Source organism: Calidris pugnax, unplaced genomic scaffold (genome assembly GCF_001431845.1).
Source record: "Calidris pugnax isolate Ruff unplaced genomic scaffold, ASM143184v1 scaffold235, whole genome shotgun sequence".
NCBI classification, from domain to species: Eukaryota; Metazoa; Chordata; class Aves; order Charadriiformes; family Scolopacidae; genus Calidris; species Calidris pugnax.
In genome coordinates this window covers 191,822-208,317 of record NW_015091026.1, presented here as the reverse complement: position 1 = coordinate 208,317, position 16,496 = coordinate 191,822, and the positions used below count along the sequence as shown (strand labels likewise).

At 42.7% G+C, this 16,496-nt stretch overlaps 1 protein-coding gene across 1 annotated transcript in view; it reads right to left on the bottom strand.

Moving 5' to 3' along the window:
• LOC106896143 (exocyst complex component 4-like) overlaps positions 1 to 16,496 on the bottom strand; it is a gene marked incomplete at its 3' end in the record, with an annotated part of 163,483 nt that overhangs the window by 118,598 nt on the left and 28,389 nt on the right. Inside the window, exon 3 of the mRNA XM_014955883.1 lies at positions 12,802 to 12,996. Within this exon, the coding sequence (XP_014811369.1) occupies positions 12,802 to 12,996 (195 nt within the window). The remainder of the gene's footprint in view (positions 1 to 12,801; positions 12,997 to 16,496) is intronic.

Below are 16,496 nucleotides of genomic sequence, written 5' to 3'. Positions count from 1 at the left end.
TCAAATTCCAACAAGCCCAGCTCCACAGTTTTGCTTTCTAAATCAGACATCCCATTGAGGTCTTACCTTATTTTTCCCCCTTTAAAAATAAATTTCTAAGTCATCAGTCACCAGCAGGGAGGAGGTCCATTAGATGACACAGCCATTTCCCTACCACTACAGTTCTGCCTGGATTACGCTATATTTTACAAGTTACTGTTATATCTCTTGCTGATAAGACCACTGCTCCTACTTTATAAAAAGATCAAAGCAAATCTGTTATAAACACATTAATATAAAGCATAAATGTCCTTTATTTTTCTTAAGTGTTTAAACAGGAATGACCCAACCTAACTTCCTGTTTTCCCCTACAAACTTCAAATATTTTTTTTCTAAAATTATGGTCTGTTATAAACACATTAATATAAAGCATAAATATCCTTTATTTTTCTTAAGTCTTTAAACAGGAATAACCCAACCTAACTTACTGTTTTCCCCGACAAACTTCCCATTTTCTTTTCTAAAATTATGTTTCTCACTTGCTGTCCTTTACTCCAGCTACATAAATTTAATTCTTTGGAATTTGCCTTAGTGCTGTCACCCATCAATCATCCTACTTCCTCCTCCACTTGCTGTAATTCATCACTGTCTCTCTAGTAATAAAGTGCTGCGACCGAAAGCACCGCTCAAGGAAAATGTGGCTAAAAACCACAGAAAAGGATTATCCAACTGCTCACTTGGACGTTAACACAAAACATGAGCAATTTCAACAACAGTATGGTCAAATGACTTCCCCAAAATGGGAAAGTCTATCGGGATCACAGAATTGCCTGAGAATTTTTCCATTAGAGTGACAACACGATGGAGATGATACTGAGGGAGATGGAGATGATGCTGAGGGACTTGGGTCTTTTTAGTCTGGAGAAGAGAAGGCTGAGGGGGGATCTGATCAACACCTATAAATACTTAAAGGGGGGGTGTCAAGAGGATTGGGCAGGTCTTTTTTCAGTGGTGCCCAGGGACATGACAAGACGTAACGAGGACAAACTTGAACATAGAAAGTTCCATCTAAACATGAGGAGGACCTTCTTTCCTGTGAGGGTGGCAGAGCCCTGGAAGAGGCTGCCCAGGGAGGTGGTGGAGTCTCCTTCTCTGGAGACATTCAAACCCCACCTGGACACATTCCTGTGGGACCTGCTCTGGGTGGACCTGCTTTGTCAGGGGGTTGGACTAGATGATCTCCAGAGGTCTCTTCCAACCCCATATCATTCTGTGATTCTGTGAGACTTGAACTGCCCAGGTATATGTGACAGTTGTGAGCCTCAAATCCTCATTAGCTCCTGGGTAATCGGATTGAATTAGCAAATCAAAGATTCCGTATCATGGACAAGCAGCAGGTCAGACAGCTCAGTTGCAGAACTCATTGCTCAAGGACACCATAGAAGCCAGAAGTTTAAACTGGTGCAGAAAGTGACAGGGACAAATTCAAGGAAGAATCATAGAATTGTCAAGATTGGAAGGGACTTTCAGATCGTCGAGTCCAACTATCAACCAAACGCTGACAAAAGCACCATGAAACCATGTCCCTCAGCAGGACACCATAGAAGCCAGAAGTTTAAACTGGTGCAGAAAGTGACAGGGACAAATTCAAGGAAGAATCATAGAATTGTCTAGATTGGAAAGGACTTTCAGATTGTCGAGTCCAACCATCAACCTAACGCTTACAAAACCACCATGAAACCATGTCCCTCAGCACCACGTCTGCCCAGCTTTTAAATACCTAGGACTAGTAATACACTTGTAGATATTGTGAACACAGCAAAAATAATTAAAAAAGGCTTTTCCTTCCAGTTTTCATTTCCATACTGTTTTGTCTCTTGATTTAACGCATCCTTATTTGGTCTTAATTGCCATTAAGAAAACTGTGGTTTTTTCAAAACCATCTGTCCTAAAGGTCTTCTCTCTACATGAATGATATCTAGAACAATGAGCTCCTAATGCACTAAAGTAAAACATCAGAATTTTCCTTTCAATGCAAACCTCTAACTTCTCAAATTGATTCTCTTGTTGTCTTCAAGACTTTTTTTTTTTTTTTTTACACTCCCTGTGTCCCATATCCCTGTTATTAAAGGAATCTTTAACTCCTTTCAATTAGCCCCTCATCTGTGAATTTACTAACACATTTATTTTATTACAGAACTAATAGGTACACTATTAAGTGTCTATGCATCTATGCACTATTAAGAAGTCTATGCATCTTCATTTATGGGCTGTTCAGCAGATGTCTTCCTCTAGGTCTACCTGAGGATGGTTCATCTATCACACCATTTTGAAGGTTACGTGGTAGCATTACACCAACTTTACCAGATATAGATCAGTTTACTTTAGTGGAACACTTCTGGGTTAAATTCACCACAAATGTTTCAAATGCTTTACAGACAAACTACATTTATTATACCTTCTCACCGACCATTTACCAGCTTTAAAGCTGCAGATTTACATAGATTATTTCACATTGTCCCATAATCCAATTTATCTTCAACACTATCTCTTGGTGTTTGTTCTGATATTTCACTATGGACAGAATTACATCTGTACAATCCAGAGTTTAAACGTGAATTCATGGGAAGACCAGTGATTACTGGAAAAACTCCGGCTGTATTCAAAGATGAAGTGATAAAAATTGAAATGTCTCATACAAAGTCTGTATCATAAGATGAAGTGATAAAAATTGAAATGTCTCACAGAATAAAGTCTGTATCATACAAGAGGAAATGGACTCAAGCTGCTCCAGGGGAGGTTCAGATGGGATATTAAGAAAAATGTTTACACTGAAAGGGTTACTAAGCCTTGGAATGGGCTGCCCAGGGAAGTGGTTGAAGCACCATCCCTGGAGGTATTTAAAAGATGGGTTGACATAGTGCTTAGTGACATGATTTAGTGATGGTTTTTATCAGAGTTCAGTTGATGGTTGGACTAGATGATCTTACAGGTCCCTTCCAACCTGCACAATTCTATGATTCTATGATACCTTAATAATAAAAAATTACCAACAGCATAAATAGCAAAAGAAATGCTAACCTGAAGGGATGGAATACGACCAGGTTAATGAGTTAAAATGGAAATAAATATAAACTAAGCCACAAAACTCTCCAGCTGTCCAGAGTGTGCTCCCAAGAAAGGCCGCATGATTTAATGGCAGGAGCAATGGCCTTGAGCAAAGAACTTCTCATCGACGCTATAATCAGGAAGGATTAAATTTAACGTTCAGAAATGCCCATTCCCAAAAGCATCCATCATAACCTTGGAGATGCCTCTGCCTTTCATTAAGGACGGTGTCTCGTCGTGTAGCTACGGCTCCCTTCCACCATAAAAAAAGACACCAGACATCTCTACTCCACCTTCATTACAGCATGTTTTCTTATTTAATAAACTTTCATCAGCCGAAATGAATGGTTGTTATTAGTAGAGCTAACAGCCACGCGATAATACTCCAGAGAGATATCAATGCTTGTTGGTGCATTAACTAAGAGCGGAGGGGCTGGGGTCAAGCATGTGTCAATGCAAATGAAGCAGTATTAGGCACTAAAGGTTTAATGCACTAGACTGCCTCAGATAATAGAAATTAAAGGATAAAAAGCAGGAGATAAAGTTATCGATAAGTATACCGAGGGAAAAAATGATAAGCTGTTTCAAAGGGAAAGAAACTCTCCACGTTCTGATGTCTTTAAAAATCAGTCTAGCAAGTTTATTTAAAACAAAACAAAAAAAAGATCAGAAAAGAGAATTTAAAGAGAAGAGAAAGAAAAAGGAAAGATAAAAAAAGAGGTGAAAAATGTTCTAACAATACACAGCAGCAATGCTTCTCATATAAGGAACTTAGGAGTATTCTACCAAACTTAATTACTTAAGCTTTAGAACCATCCTTGAAGGCAGACAAAAATTACTAATAAATCCTAGCATCTGAGTAAAGGTATTTGAGATGAACGAGCAGTAGACAGAAGCAAGCTCCTGATTTTCACACTTATATGTGAATTGCTAGAACACATCCTATCCTTACATCAACTTAATAAAGACAAAGCTGCCTTCTCTATCATCCCTCCCTCACCAGGAATCAGGAGGTTGCCAATCATTAAAGACTAATAGGAAAGGGGTTCCTTTAAGCATAAACACTGATACAGCCCCGTAGGTAAAGTGAAGTGAGATACAACCTCGTCAGCTTCACCATTCCGTTTTCTAAACGGCTCCTTTGAAATCAATAAGGTCAACGATGACAAGACACAACGTCAGCTGGGGAAAGACTTCAAGGCCAAAAGTATCGGGGAAACTATTACTACTTTTGTAATTCAGAAGAAAGAGGATTTCAAGCAAGGCCAAAAATTTCACTTTTGTAATAAAAGCACTTCTATAGAATCCCAAACCAACAAGAAGTCTCTTCTTTTCCACTTAGGGCATTAATTCAAAGGTACAGAACTGTTCCGCAGCAGTACCTGAGTCCCAGCTCTGCCATAAGAAATGCAGAAACAAAATGAAAGACTGTTTTTATTGATTTTCATTGTTCCAGCTGAAAGGCAGACAGTAAATAAAATGCATACCGAGAACTGCGTTGATATTTTTTTAAATATAATTTCATTATACCAGACTACTTAGAGTAGAAATCTGCTCACTACATGGGACTTTTAACTGAAAGACTCACCTTGTACTACAGAGAAGAAAGCTACAGGCAGCAGCTACATTCAAGTAGTAAAAGTTAAAATTCTCCTCAAAACCCACACCTGGGGCTACAAACACCCAACGACATTAATCACACCAAGTGCCTTCATAAAGGATTAACATAAATTGCATAGAAAGGTAGGGGATGCGCATCACGTAGGACACATTCATCATGGGACAAGCAGGAAGACGCCAAATCCGTGTCGGTGTACCCACACACAGAGCTATATTCACCCTTCCCTAATAAGAAAACTTCTCAATATTTTAAGCTCCTTGTTTGACTCCCACTTCCCACAGGAAGGTTCCTTGTCCTCATACACTGATCTCCAAAATATCTCACCCATAGTCTCTCCTCTATTTCCTTTGCCGGTGCCACCTCTCCCTCCCTTCTGGCTGCCTCAATAGCTTTATGATCATTTTCCTACAGCATTTCTACTTATTATAACGTCTTCAACCTCTGACCATGTTCTCAACCACTAAGAAGCCTAGTTGTGTTGTAAAGCAGTTCAAAAAAATAAACACACAAACACTTTTTCTAAAATGCTTTGGCAATGACAATGGGGCTGGTCAACACAGAATCATGGAATGGTTTGGGTTGGAAGGGACCTCTAAAGATCATCCAGTTCCAACCACCCTGCCATGGGCAGGGACACCTCCCACCACACCAGGTTGCTCAAAGCCCCATCCAGCCTGGTCTTGAACCCCTCCAGGGATGGGGCAGCCACAGCTTCTCTGGGCAACCTGGGACAGGCTATCACCACCCTCAAGGCAAAGAATTTCATCCCAATATATTACCTAAATCTCCCCTCTTCCAGTGTCAAACCCTTCCCCCTCCTCCTATGGCTCCCCTCCTTGATCAAGAGTCCCTCCCCATCTCTCCTGGAGCCCCTTTTAGGGACTGGAAGGGGCTCCAAGGTGTCCCTGGAGCCTTCTCTTCTCCAGGCTGAACCCCCCCAACTCTCTCAGCCCCCCCTCCCAGCAGAGGGGCTCCAGCCCTCCCAGCATTTCTGTGGCCTCCTCTGGCCCCATCCAACAGCTCCATGTCTTTCTGATGTTGGTGGCCCCAGAGCTGGAGGCACCACTGCAAAGGGGTCTCCCTGGAGAATCCCCCCCTGGCCCTGCTGGCCAAGCTGCTGGGGATGCAGCCCAGGATGGGGTTGGCTTTCTGGGCTGCCAGCGCATCTTGCCAGCTCATGTTGAGCTTCTCATCACAGAATCATCTAGGCTGGAAGAGACCCTTGGGATCATCGAGTCCAACCATCTACCCTACCCTACAAAGTCCTCCCCTACACCATATCCCTCAGTACCCCATCTAAACGTCCCTTAAACACAGCCAGGGATGGTGACTCAACCACCTCCCTGGGCAGCCTATTCCAATGCCCGACCACTCTCTCCGTGAAGAATTGTTTCCTACACCCAATCACCCAACACCGCCAAGTCCTTCTCCTCAGGGCTCCTCTCAATCCACCTCTAGTTTAGACCGGTATGTTCCTGATAGAAAGGTTAGATTTCACAACAAAGCAATGCTCTTCAAAAAAAATTAACCCAATATGGATCTCACAGTCTGCAGAGCTGAGCAAAAATACATTTAATGCATCACCAAGGATGCTGGCAGGGAACTCGCTGTGCTTTAACTTTGCTGTGTCAGCACAATTGGCAATGACCTAATTTCCCTGCGGAGCAATGTCCGCTCCTGTAGGCCGGGTGCTGCGCCGCGGCCCGTTAATTGAATGCACCAACAATAAGAGCCACCAGCTCTGTTCTAGAAACAGAATAAACCAGCAACAATGCAAATTTGCAATAAGGACGTGGTCTGCTCCGAGAAAAAACCCTGATGCTATTATTCACTTCAGAAAGCAAAGCAGGAGACATATATTATTCTTTCCCTGACATAAGGAAACTGAAATAGAAGTCCTTAACATTGAAAAGTAGGTGTTGGAGCAAAACTGAAATAGAAGTCCTTAACATTGAAAAAGAAAGAAAAGTAGGTGTTGGAGCGTTCCTTGGCCTACTTCTCGAGAAACAAATTATTGTCACGTCAGCTTTGTATTTTCTCAGGACAAAGAGAGGCTGAAGGAGAAGGACTGAAGGAGAAAGATGTGCTCAGGAGTAAAATACAGATTCGGGACAAAGAGAGGCTGAAGGAGAAGGACTGAAGGAGAAGGATGTGCTCAGGAGTAAAATACAGATCCACATCGGCTCCTAGCTCTGTAACACAACTAAGTGTGAAGTCAAACTTCAGTGAAGACTAGTAGAATTGTTTTGGTTGGCCTCGTCGAGCCTCTCCTTGAATATCTCCAGGGATGGGGCCTCAACCACCTCCCTGGGCAACCTGTTCCAGTGCTCCACCACCCTCACATCGGTTCCTAGCCCTGTAACACAACTAAGCGTGAAGTCAAACTTCAGTGAAGACTAATAGAATTGTGCAGGTTGGAAAGGACCTTTCAGATCATCTAGTCCAACCATCAACCTAACTCTGATAAAAACCATCACTAAACCATGTCTCTAAGAACTATGTCAACCCGGCTTTTAAATTCCTCCAGGGGTGGTGGCTCCACCACTGCCCTGGGCAGCCCATTCCAAGGCTTACCCTTTCAGTGTAAACATTTTTCCTAATATCCATCCTAAACCTCCCCTAGCTCAGCTTGAGGCCGTTTCTCTTGTCCCATCGCCTGTTCCTTGGGAGAAGAGACCGACCCCCCCTGGCTACACCCTCCTTTCAGGGAGTTGGAGAGAGCGAGAAGGTCTCCCCTCAGCCTCCTCTTCTCCAGGCTGAACACCCCCAGCTCCCTCAGCCTCTCCTCACAAGACTTGTGCTCCAGACCCCTCACCCGCTCCGTTGCCCTTCTCTGGGCCCACTCCAACACCTCCATGTCTTTCTTGGAGTGAGGGGCTCAAACCTGGACACAGCACTAGAGGTGGGGCCTCACCAGTGCTCAGTACAGGGCGACGATCACCTCCCAAGCCCCCTCCTAACAAAACAAATTTCAACTGGAAATTGCAGTTGTCCTCCCTCCTGTCCCATGGATATATTTCTGCAGTTTCACGGTGTTTCGTTACCCAACACAATCCCATCCCAAAGGAACCCTACTCCCGCACTCATAAATCAACTTCAGAGTAAGTGTTTCATGGTCTACTGGAATGAAAAGATTTTTTTAAAAAACTCTATATACTTTGACAAAGTGGTATTAGTTCATTAAAATTGCAAAGTCAGACACATAAAAGCCAGGAAATGCAAAGAAAGTAGCCTAAGCAATTTTCATTTAATTGTATTATGATATGACCTTTAATTACTTGATTCAACAACATTTCTTCCTTCAACTGTTTTTAGCATTTCATCTCTTAGATTATTTAAACAAATGGAAAATATTAATTTCTCTCTATGGATAACTCTTGGTTCAACAACAGAGGCAGAACAATTAGATCAACACCCCAGACCTCTACAATACTTGAGTTAATTAAGTAACCACTGGGCAGAGCCTACTGCCCTTCAACACACAACCCAGTGCCGGGGGGATGAGACATGGAACTCTTTCCTCAAAGCAACAATGCTCCTTGTCCTGTCCCACTGCTGCCCATCCTGCTGTGTCCTCTACTACAGTGTTCTGTAGCCCATCTAAGACATCTGTTCCAGAAGAAGTTGGATTCCTGCCTTCCAGCAATCAAATTGTGCTTCCAGGTCAAGTGCCAGCTGTGCCCCCAACCAAACTTGCCTCTGCCTCCACCTCTGCTGCTAGTCCCTTTGGAGACTGTCCACTGCCTTCTCCTAGGAAGCTCCTTCTGCGTCAGAATTCCCCTCCCAGCACCTGATCACAGAATCATTTAGGTTGGAAGGGACCTTTAAGATATCAAAGTTCAACCATCAAGCTAACACTGCCAAGTCCATCACTAAACCACGTCCCTCAGCACCACATCTGCCCAGCTTTTAAATACCTCCAGGGATGGTAACTCCACCACTGCCCTGGGCAGCCTCTTCCAAGACTGGAACAACCTTTCTGTGAAGAAATTTTTCCTAATATCCATCCTAAACCTCCCCTTGTGCAACTTGCAGCCATTTCCTCTTGTCCCATCGCCTGCTCCTTGGGAGAAGAGACCGACCCTCCTTTCAGGGAGTTGTAGATAGTGAGGTGGTCTCCCCTCAGCCTACTCTTCCTCCTTTTTGTTTTACGTTGAACAGAAAATACACAGATATGTATGTACCTGCACTCATTTGCCACATGAAAGTGAATGTTACTTTTAGCAACTTAATGTGTAAAAAAAAACAGAAAAAATAGGTCTCCCCTCAGCCTACTCTTCCTCCTTTTTGTTTTATGTTGAACAGAAAATACACAGATATGTATGTACCTGCACTCAATTGCCACATGAAAGGGAATGTTACTTTTAGCAACTTAATGTGTGAAAAAATAGAAAAGTTTTACAGAAAAACATACTAACTCATACTTTAAAAAAGGTATATCTAGAAATGGAAAATAATGGAAATATATTCAGTCTGAAACTGGAGTTTTATCTGTTCTAGACCCTCCTGACTTCTCCAAAGCTTTACAATTCATTCCAGTTCCAGTATTTAAAGGGTGGGTACAAGATAGAAAAGTTTTACAGAAAAACATACTAACTCATACTTTAAAAAAAGGTATATCCAGAAATGGAAAATAACGGAAACATATTCGGTCTGAAACTGGAGTTCTATCTGTCCTGGACCCTCCTGACTTCTCCAAAGCTTTCCAATTCATTCCTGTTCCAGTATTTAAAGGGTGGGTACAAAGATGGAGATTCCCTTTTTACAAGGAGTCACACAGAAAAGACGAGGGGTCATCAGGACAAGAGGTAATATACTTGAACATGGGAAGTTCCATCTAAACATGAGGAGGAACTTCTTTCCTGTGAGGGTGGCAGAGCCCTGGAACGGGCTGCAAAGAGAGGTAGTGGAGTCTTGACCCTCCTGACTTCTCCAAAGCTTTCCAATTCATTCCTGTTCCAGTATTTAAAGGGTGGGTACAAAGATGGAGATTCCCTTTTTACAAGGAGTCACACAGAAAAGACAAGGGGTGATCAGGACAAAAGGTAACAGGCATATACTTGAACATGGGAAGTTCCATCTAAACATGAGGAGGAACTTCTTTCCTGTGAGGGTGGCAGAGCCCTGGAACTGGCTGCAAAGAGAGGTAGTGGAGTCCATCTCTGGAGATATTCAAAACCCACCTGGACACGTTCCTGTGCAACCTGCTCTGGCTGAGCCTGCTCTGGCAAGGGAATTAGACTAGATGATCTCCAGAGGTCCCTTCATGGTGTGATTCTGTGATGGGTACAAGTTACTCCTGGAGATATTTTCAGCCTGGAGAAGAGGAGGCTCCGGGGAGACCTTATAGCGGCCTTTCAATACCTGAAGGGTGCCTATAGAAGAGCTGGGGAGGGACTCTTTGCCAGGAGGTGTAATGATAGGACAAGGGGAAACAGTTTTAAATTGGAAGAAAAAAGATTCAGATTAGATCTCAGGAAGAAATTTTTGACTCTGAGGGTGGTGAGACACTGGAACAGGTTGCCCAGGGAAGCTGTGGATGCCCCATCCCTGGAGGGGTTCAAGGCCAGGCTGGATGGGGCCTTGAGCAACCTGGTCTGGTGGGAGGTGTCCCTGCCCATGGCAGGGGGGTTGGAACTGGATGGTCTTTAAAGGTCCCTTCCAACCCAAACCATTCTATGATTCTATGATATTTCCATTGGACACAAAAGGAAAAGTTTTCACCCTGAGAACAATCAGCCTTTGCAATGATCTCCCAGGAAAATGGTGGATTCCCCAACATCGGACACATTTACGATTCAGCTGGACGGGGTGCTGGGTCAGCTTGTCTAGACCATGTTTTTGAGAAAGGTTGGAGCAGATGACCCTTAAGGTCCCTTCCAACCTGGGAATTTGCGATTCTGCAATTTTAACACAAACTGTGGAAGGTGCAATTAGAGAAGAGCAAACATCACCCCAGCGGCTCCGCTCACCGGAGCGTGCGTTATCACAACGCTGGAGGAACACAGAAGGTGAAGACATGATATTTGAAGCTCCTCTGTGCTACTCTAGATGGATAGAGAATCAGAAACAAAAAAAGCTGCCACTTAAAATTTTTAACTTCATACAAATGTAAGCTGTCACAAAATACCTTTTGCATTGTGTTCACACTACTGGGAAAAGCTGCCATTCTTTTATTAACAATTCTTCCCAGCATTATTCAGTCATTGCACATTAGAACCAGCAGCTGGAGAGTTTTGAGTGATAATGAAACCTGTAACAAGCCATCTTCAGCCGTCTTTTCCAAACAATAAGGGAATTAAAATTTCAATTTAAATGCAGAGGTTTGAAACACGCTTCAGTGGCAAAATTACTTCAATTAATGTGAGTGGAATACAAAGACCAGGCTGCAGAAAAGCGATGCAGCGACCCGAAATTATGCCATTAGAGCTCTTGCATCAAACTAACACGATGACTGCAAAGGTCTAATTTCGACTGTACATATCACAAGGCTACAGGCAACAATATTAATCAGTGCTCCAATTTCAACGGGTGGGATACGAGCTCCTCGTCAGCTCCCACTTTGGGCTTTTTAGAAGCCACCAGCATCTGTTTACCTCAAGGAATGAAACAAAAGGACAGAGAGATCTCTATACACGCTGCATCCCTGACAGGTTAGTAATTATTTTCCATAATATTCGTATCATATGAAAGGAGAGAGGGATTATCCTGCAGGCAGTGAGTGATTACAACATCACAGCCTCGCGGAGGCAGTGTTAAAGGAAGATGGTAAAACCCAATGAGCCTGCAGTGATTTTTGGCTACAAAAAAGCTCCAAATGCAGGTAGGTTACTATTTCTTTACTACAGGCACGATTCTCCTTGAATGAGAACTGTGAGTGTCAATGAACAGCTGAAATAACGAGTTCAGTCCTCACTTGAGATTCCTCTGCATTCATCCATATAAAAAAATAAAAATCTAAGAGCTGCTTTTTATGTCATTATTTGATTTTTTAGAAAATATAAACTTATTCTGGAAAACAAACAAATAAACAGCTTGATACACTACTCGTACTTCAGTGAGGTCTAATATCAGCTCTATCTCTTAGCCTTGGGCAACCTTACTCCCACCCCCCCAAAGTGTAAGTAAGTGTATAGATAATAAAATCCCTGCATACACAGTATATTGAAAACCAGTAAGATACCACAAACACATATATTGCAAACCACTTCTAAAGCATATTATATGATAAATCCCAAGTATTGTTATTTTTCTTCTATCTTTCTGGAATTTCCACTAACCCTCTTTGTCATCCTTCACTGGACTCAATTCCAATAACTCCACCTCTCTCGTTTACTGGAGAGCCCAGAACTGGACTCATGTCAGGCCTAAGGAGAGCAGAAGGATCACCACCCTTGTAAAGTTCTTAATTACTGGTAGAAGACAGTTGCAGGAGAGAAAGGACTGGAGCCTGGTGAGGAAGTGGGCTTGTTAAGTTCAGAAACAAGAAAAAAAGAAAAAAAGATTATTATTAGAGAAGCTCAGGAAACTTCTACCTCCACAACGAGACTGGAATTGAAAGGTATGCTTATAACAGATGGAATTGAAAAGGAAAAATGCTTGAAGGGAGGAGTTCACCATCAGGATGGCAGACTGTGACCCTGAGTCCAGTCGAGAAGAATCAAAACAAAACCAAAAGGAATCACAGAACGATATGGGGTTGGAAGAGACCTCTGGAGATCATCTAGTTCAACCCTCCACCAAAGCAGGTCCTGGAGCAGGTCACACAGGAACGTGTCCAGGTGGGTTTGGAATGTCTCCAGAGAAGGAAACTCCACCACCTCTCTGGGCAGCCTCTTCCAGGGCTCTGCCACCCTCACAGGAAAGAAGTGTTTAGATGGAACTTCTTATATCAAGTTTGTGCCTGTTACCTCTTGTCCTGGAAATTCTCGTACAGGAAATTCCACTACAAGAAAGGATCAAGTGACAAAAGAAGAAACTGAGCAGGAAAAGAAGCAAATAAGACCACAAACAGCAGAGTCATCTCCAGATGATGACAGCTGACCAGTGTGTTTCTGGTGGGTACTGGCCCAGCACAAGGACCCACATCTTACCAGCATGTCTGTCGCGTTGAGGTAGCGCTTGCTGGCCATGCACTGCTCCAGCTTCTGAGGCACTTGCTTGATGTTCTCTATCTCATCCAGCAAATTCAGGACATGTTTGTGCTCGATCCCTTCAATCCAGAGCTTGCGCAGCTCGTCCCGCTTGCAGTGCAGCAGCATCTTGCACGAGAGCAGATTCTCCTTCACCTAGAAGCAACACGTCAAAAGATTTATCAAATCTGGTGCTTCTAACACAGATCAGCCCTTTCCCACATTTATTTTATTAGAAATTTCCAAAAATATCACGAGACTATAATCAAATCCAAGTTCCTTAACATTTCTTGTTATTCCCTTGAAGGGAAACCTATAGTACATACAAATCAGAACTGCTTTGATACTCTAATTTTTTTTAGTACACGTTTTGTACCAGCAGGGAAAATTTAACTGAATCTCTTGTACAAACACAGGATCCTACAACCACGATCAAAGACTTATTTGTACGTTTTCCAAAAAATCAATTCAGTATTTTGGCATATTGCAAGGATCCAATTTTCAGTGAAAGCAAATAAGCCACTACGAATTTTTCCGCTGTAAACATTTTCCATCTGCCTATTAAATCTTTTGGCACATCTCCCCCTTTCTTCAAGTTTGGTGTCCGTTTCTTGAAACATGATTATTTAAGAGCACAACCATTTTCCTACTGCCTCAAGCAATACCACTTTTCTATTTATTTTTTTTAATTTTTTTTTTTTTACAAGATATGGCTTCATCAGAACAAACAACAGTTAAGATACAGTTCAATTTAGATTTCCATTATTTATTGAGACCGTTACATCATAGAATCATAGAATTGTTCAGGTGGGAAGGGACCTGTAAGATCATCTAGTCCAACCATCAGCCTTACTGATAAAAAACCATCACTAAACCATGTCTCTAAGAACTATGTCAACCCATATTTTAAAGCCCTCCAGGGATGGTGACTCCACCACTGCCCTGGGCAGCCCATTCCAAGGCTTAATAACCCTTTCTGTGTAAACATTTTTCCTAATATTCAATCTGACCCTCCCGTGGAGCAACTTGAGGCCATTTCCTCTTGTCCTATCACCTGCATCCAGAGAAGCAGCTCGGTATTTGCCACTCAGTTTGTTTCTGAGCCTCCTGTCATCCTCTCTAAGTGGCAAATTCTCTGCTGTTACAGAATCACATGAGGTTGGAAGGGACCTCTGGAGATCATCTAGTCCAACCCCCCTTCCAAAGCAGGTCCACCCAGAACAGGCTGCACAGGAAAGTGTCCAGGCAGGGTTTGAATGTCTCCAGAGAAGGAGACTCCACCACCTCTCTGGGCAGCCTAGAGGTTTTTATTATCCTTGGAAGAAAAAAGATTCAGATTAGATCTCAGGAAGAAATTTTTTACTCTGAGGGTGGTGAGACACTGGAACAGGTTGCCCAGGGAAGTTGTGGATGCCCCATCCCTGGAGGGGTTCAAGGCCAGGCTGGATGGGGCCTTGAGCAACCTGGTCTGGTGGGAGGTGTCCCTGCCCAGGGCAGGGGGGTTGGAACTCGATGATCTTTGAGGTCCCTTCCAACCCAAACCATTCTATGATTCTATGATCCATTCTTTCTGCTCACACACACAGACTGTGTAGTCTGCTTTCAGGTTCTCCCAGTATCCCGTGGTAAGGTCAGTATAACCTAGCTTTTCTTGCATAATACAACTCAATAATACATATTAAAATGTGGAAGCAATTAACAACGCAGCTTCACACATTGCTTTCACACCACTCTTGTTGTTGCCAGAAGTTAGGAATACTTAGGGCCCAACCTTTTCTCAGGCTGAACTCTCACTGAATTACACATGAAGATAGAGACTCTCAGAAGTAGGCCCTTCAATTTATTTTTAAATAATAAGCCTTCAAAGCAGTCCAGAAATCCCAGTTTAGACGGACAAGGGAGGAGAATGTGCAGCTAAAGGCTGTTTAAAAAAAAAAAAAAGGCAAGTGAAACACATAGATGGACCAAAATACAAATGGTAAATAACAAAAATAACAATAGCTACATAAAACAGCCTCCATCCAGAGTCCAAAGAGACTAAGGTTTCACTACAGTAATATTGCACTCTGCAATGTCCTTCTGAAAAGAATAACACAGAAAAATCCTCAGGCCAACCAAAAAGCTAATGTAAGAGTGTCATAACTTGCTGCAAAAGCAGAGGCAAACTAAAATGGGTCCAGAGTTCATTTCAGACCTAATCCCTGCTCGATACCTTAATTGAAACTGCTCCACCGGCCCAGCTCACCTCGTCAGTGGACGGCTGTTCCGTACAGCCAAATTAGGTCAGGCAAACAACCACGGGGCCAGGAGGAATCTCACAAGACATTCCTACTCCTGTCCTCGCAAGAAATACCATCAACTCCATCTACATTTGGGAGCAGGGGACGGAGTGAACAGGAAATCTTTAAGAAAGAACCTCCCTTTGGTAGACCCTATTGTTTCTCCTTCATAAGTCAGTTTTACAGCGGTAACACCTCTACAGTTACATTTAAAACCAACCCCTCCCGGCAGGAATTCTTACAAAAATTGACTAAAAAAGGTGGATATCCACAGGGATCTGGACTATCTATCACTTCCATGATTCCTAAAGCAAGTAAACACCTGTGCCTTCATCCACCTTCCATGGAAACATTAAAAGAAAGTCTGAAAGTGTAATACAGATTGATGACAAACCAGATCTGGGGCCTCCCGTGAGATTAGGTCAAAGCTACTTCAATACGTATTGACCAAAACTAATAAGAAAACTTAAATATCAAAAGGTCCTTCACCCTTAAAGTCATTCTTTTAGGCGGGACCAAAAGGTCACACCCCTCTATGTTTGTTTTGACCTCGGCAAAGCTCAGGGTACTGTGTGAAAATAGGCCACTGGCTACAGTTTATTTCAAATTTACCGCAATTGATCTCTGCTTTCGAAGCGCTGAGCTTTGTACATAAATCCTAGAATGAACTCTTACCCTTGGAAGGCATCAGAATGGTCTCATTTTCTTTGAAAATGCTAAATGAATTTTAAAAGCCAGAAAGGTCGGCCCAGAAGGGTAAAAGCCGACCGCTCCTAAAGCATTGCCGTGAAAAGGTTTTGAAATGAGACCTCCACAGAGCCAGGAAATAAAAAATAAAAAAATAAAGGAATAGATTCGGTGCCTAGTTTGCAAAGTTTAGGTAGAACAAACTAGAGAGGAATAAAAGATAGGACAAGAGTCCAAAGAACTAATCTATCGCTGCAGGAATAGAGCAGATGGAACAAGTCCACAACAAAGAGAGCCAGAGTTATTTCCTGGCACGTTCCCCAAGTGTGAGCACTCGGAACACAGCACGATACGGGGGCACAGAGTTCATGTACATTCACACAACAGAACTGAGTTTGGAAAGAGAAGCAAAAAAAAAAATAAAATAAAATCATATTCTCCGAGCAAAACGCAAGCTGATGAATCACTCAGACTATTTAGGAGATGGTTGGAGGCCAACGTATCAAAACATGAAAAGATTAGCTGGAGAGGTGTTAGCTCAGCAGCCCTTGGGCTTCAAAAATCTGATAGCAACTTGCCCAGACAATCAATGAACAGGGGGCACCGCAAAACTTCGTATCCACCTCTCCTTTGGCTTTTTAATCACTCAAACAACAGGGAGATCATGTGGAAAACATGTTGCCAGTAAGA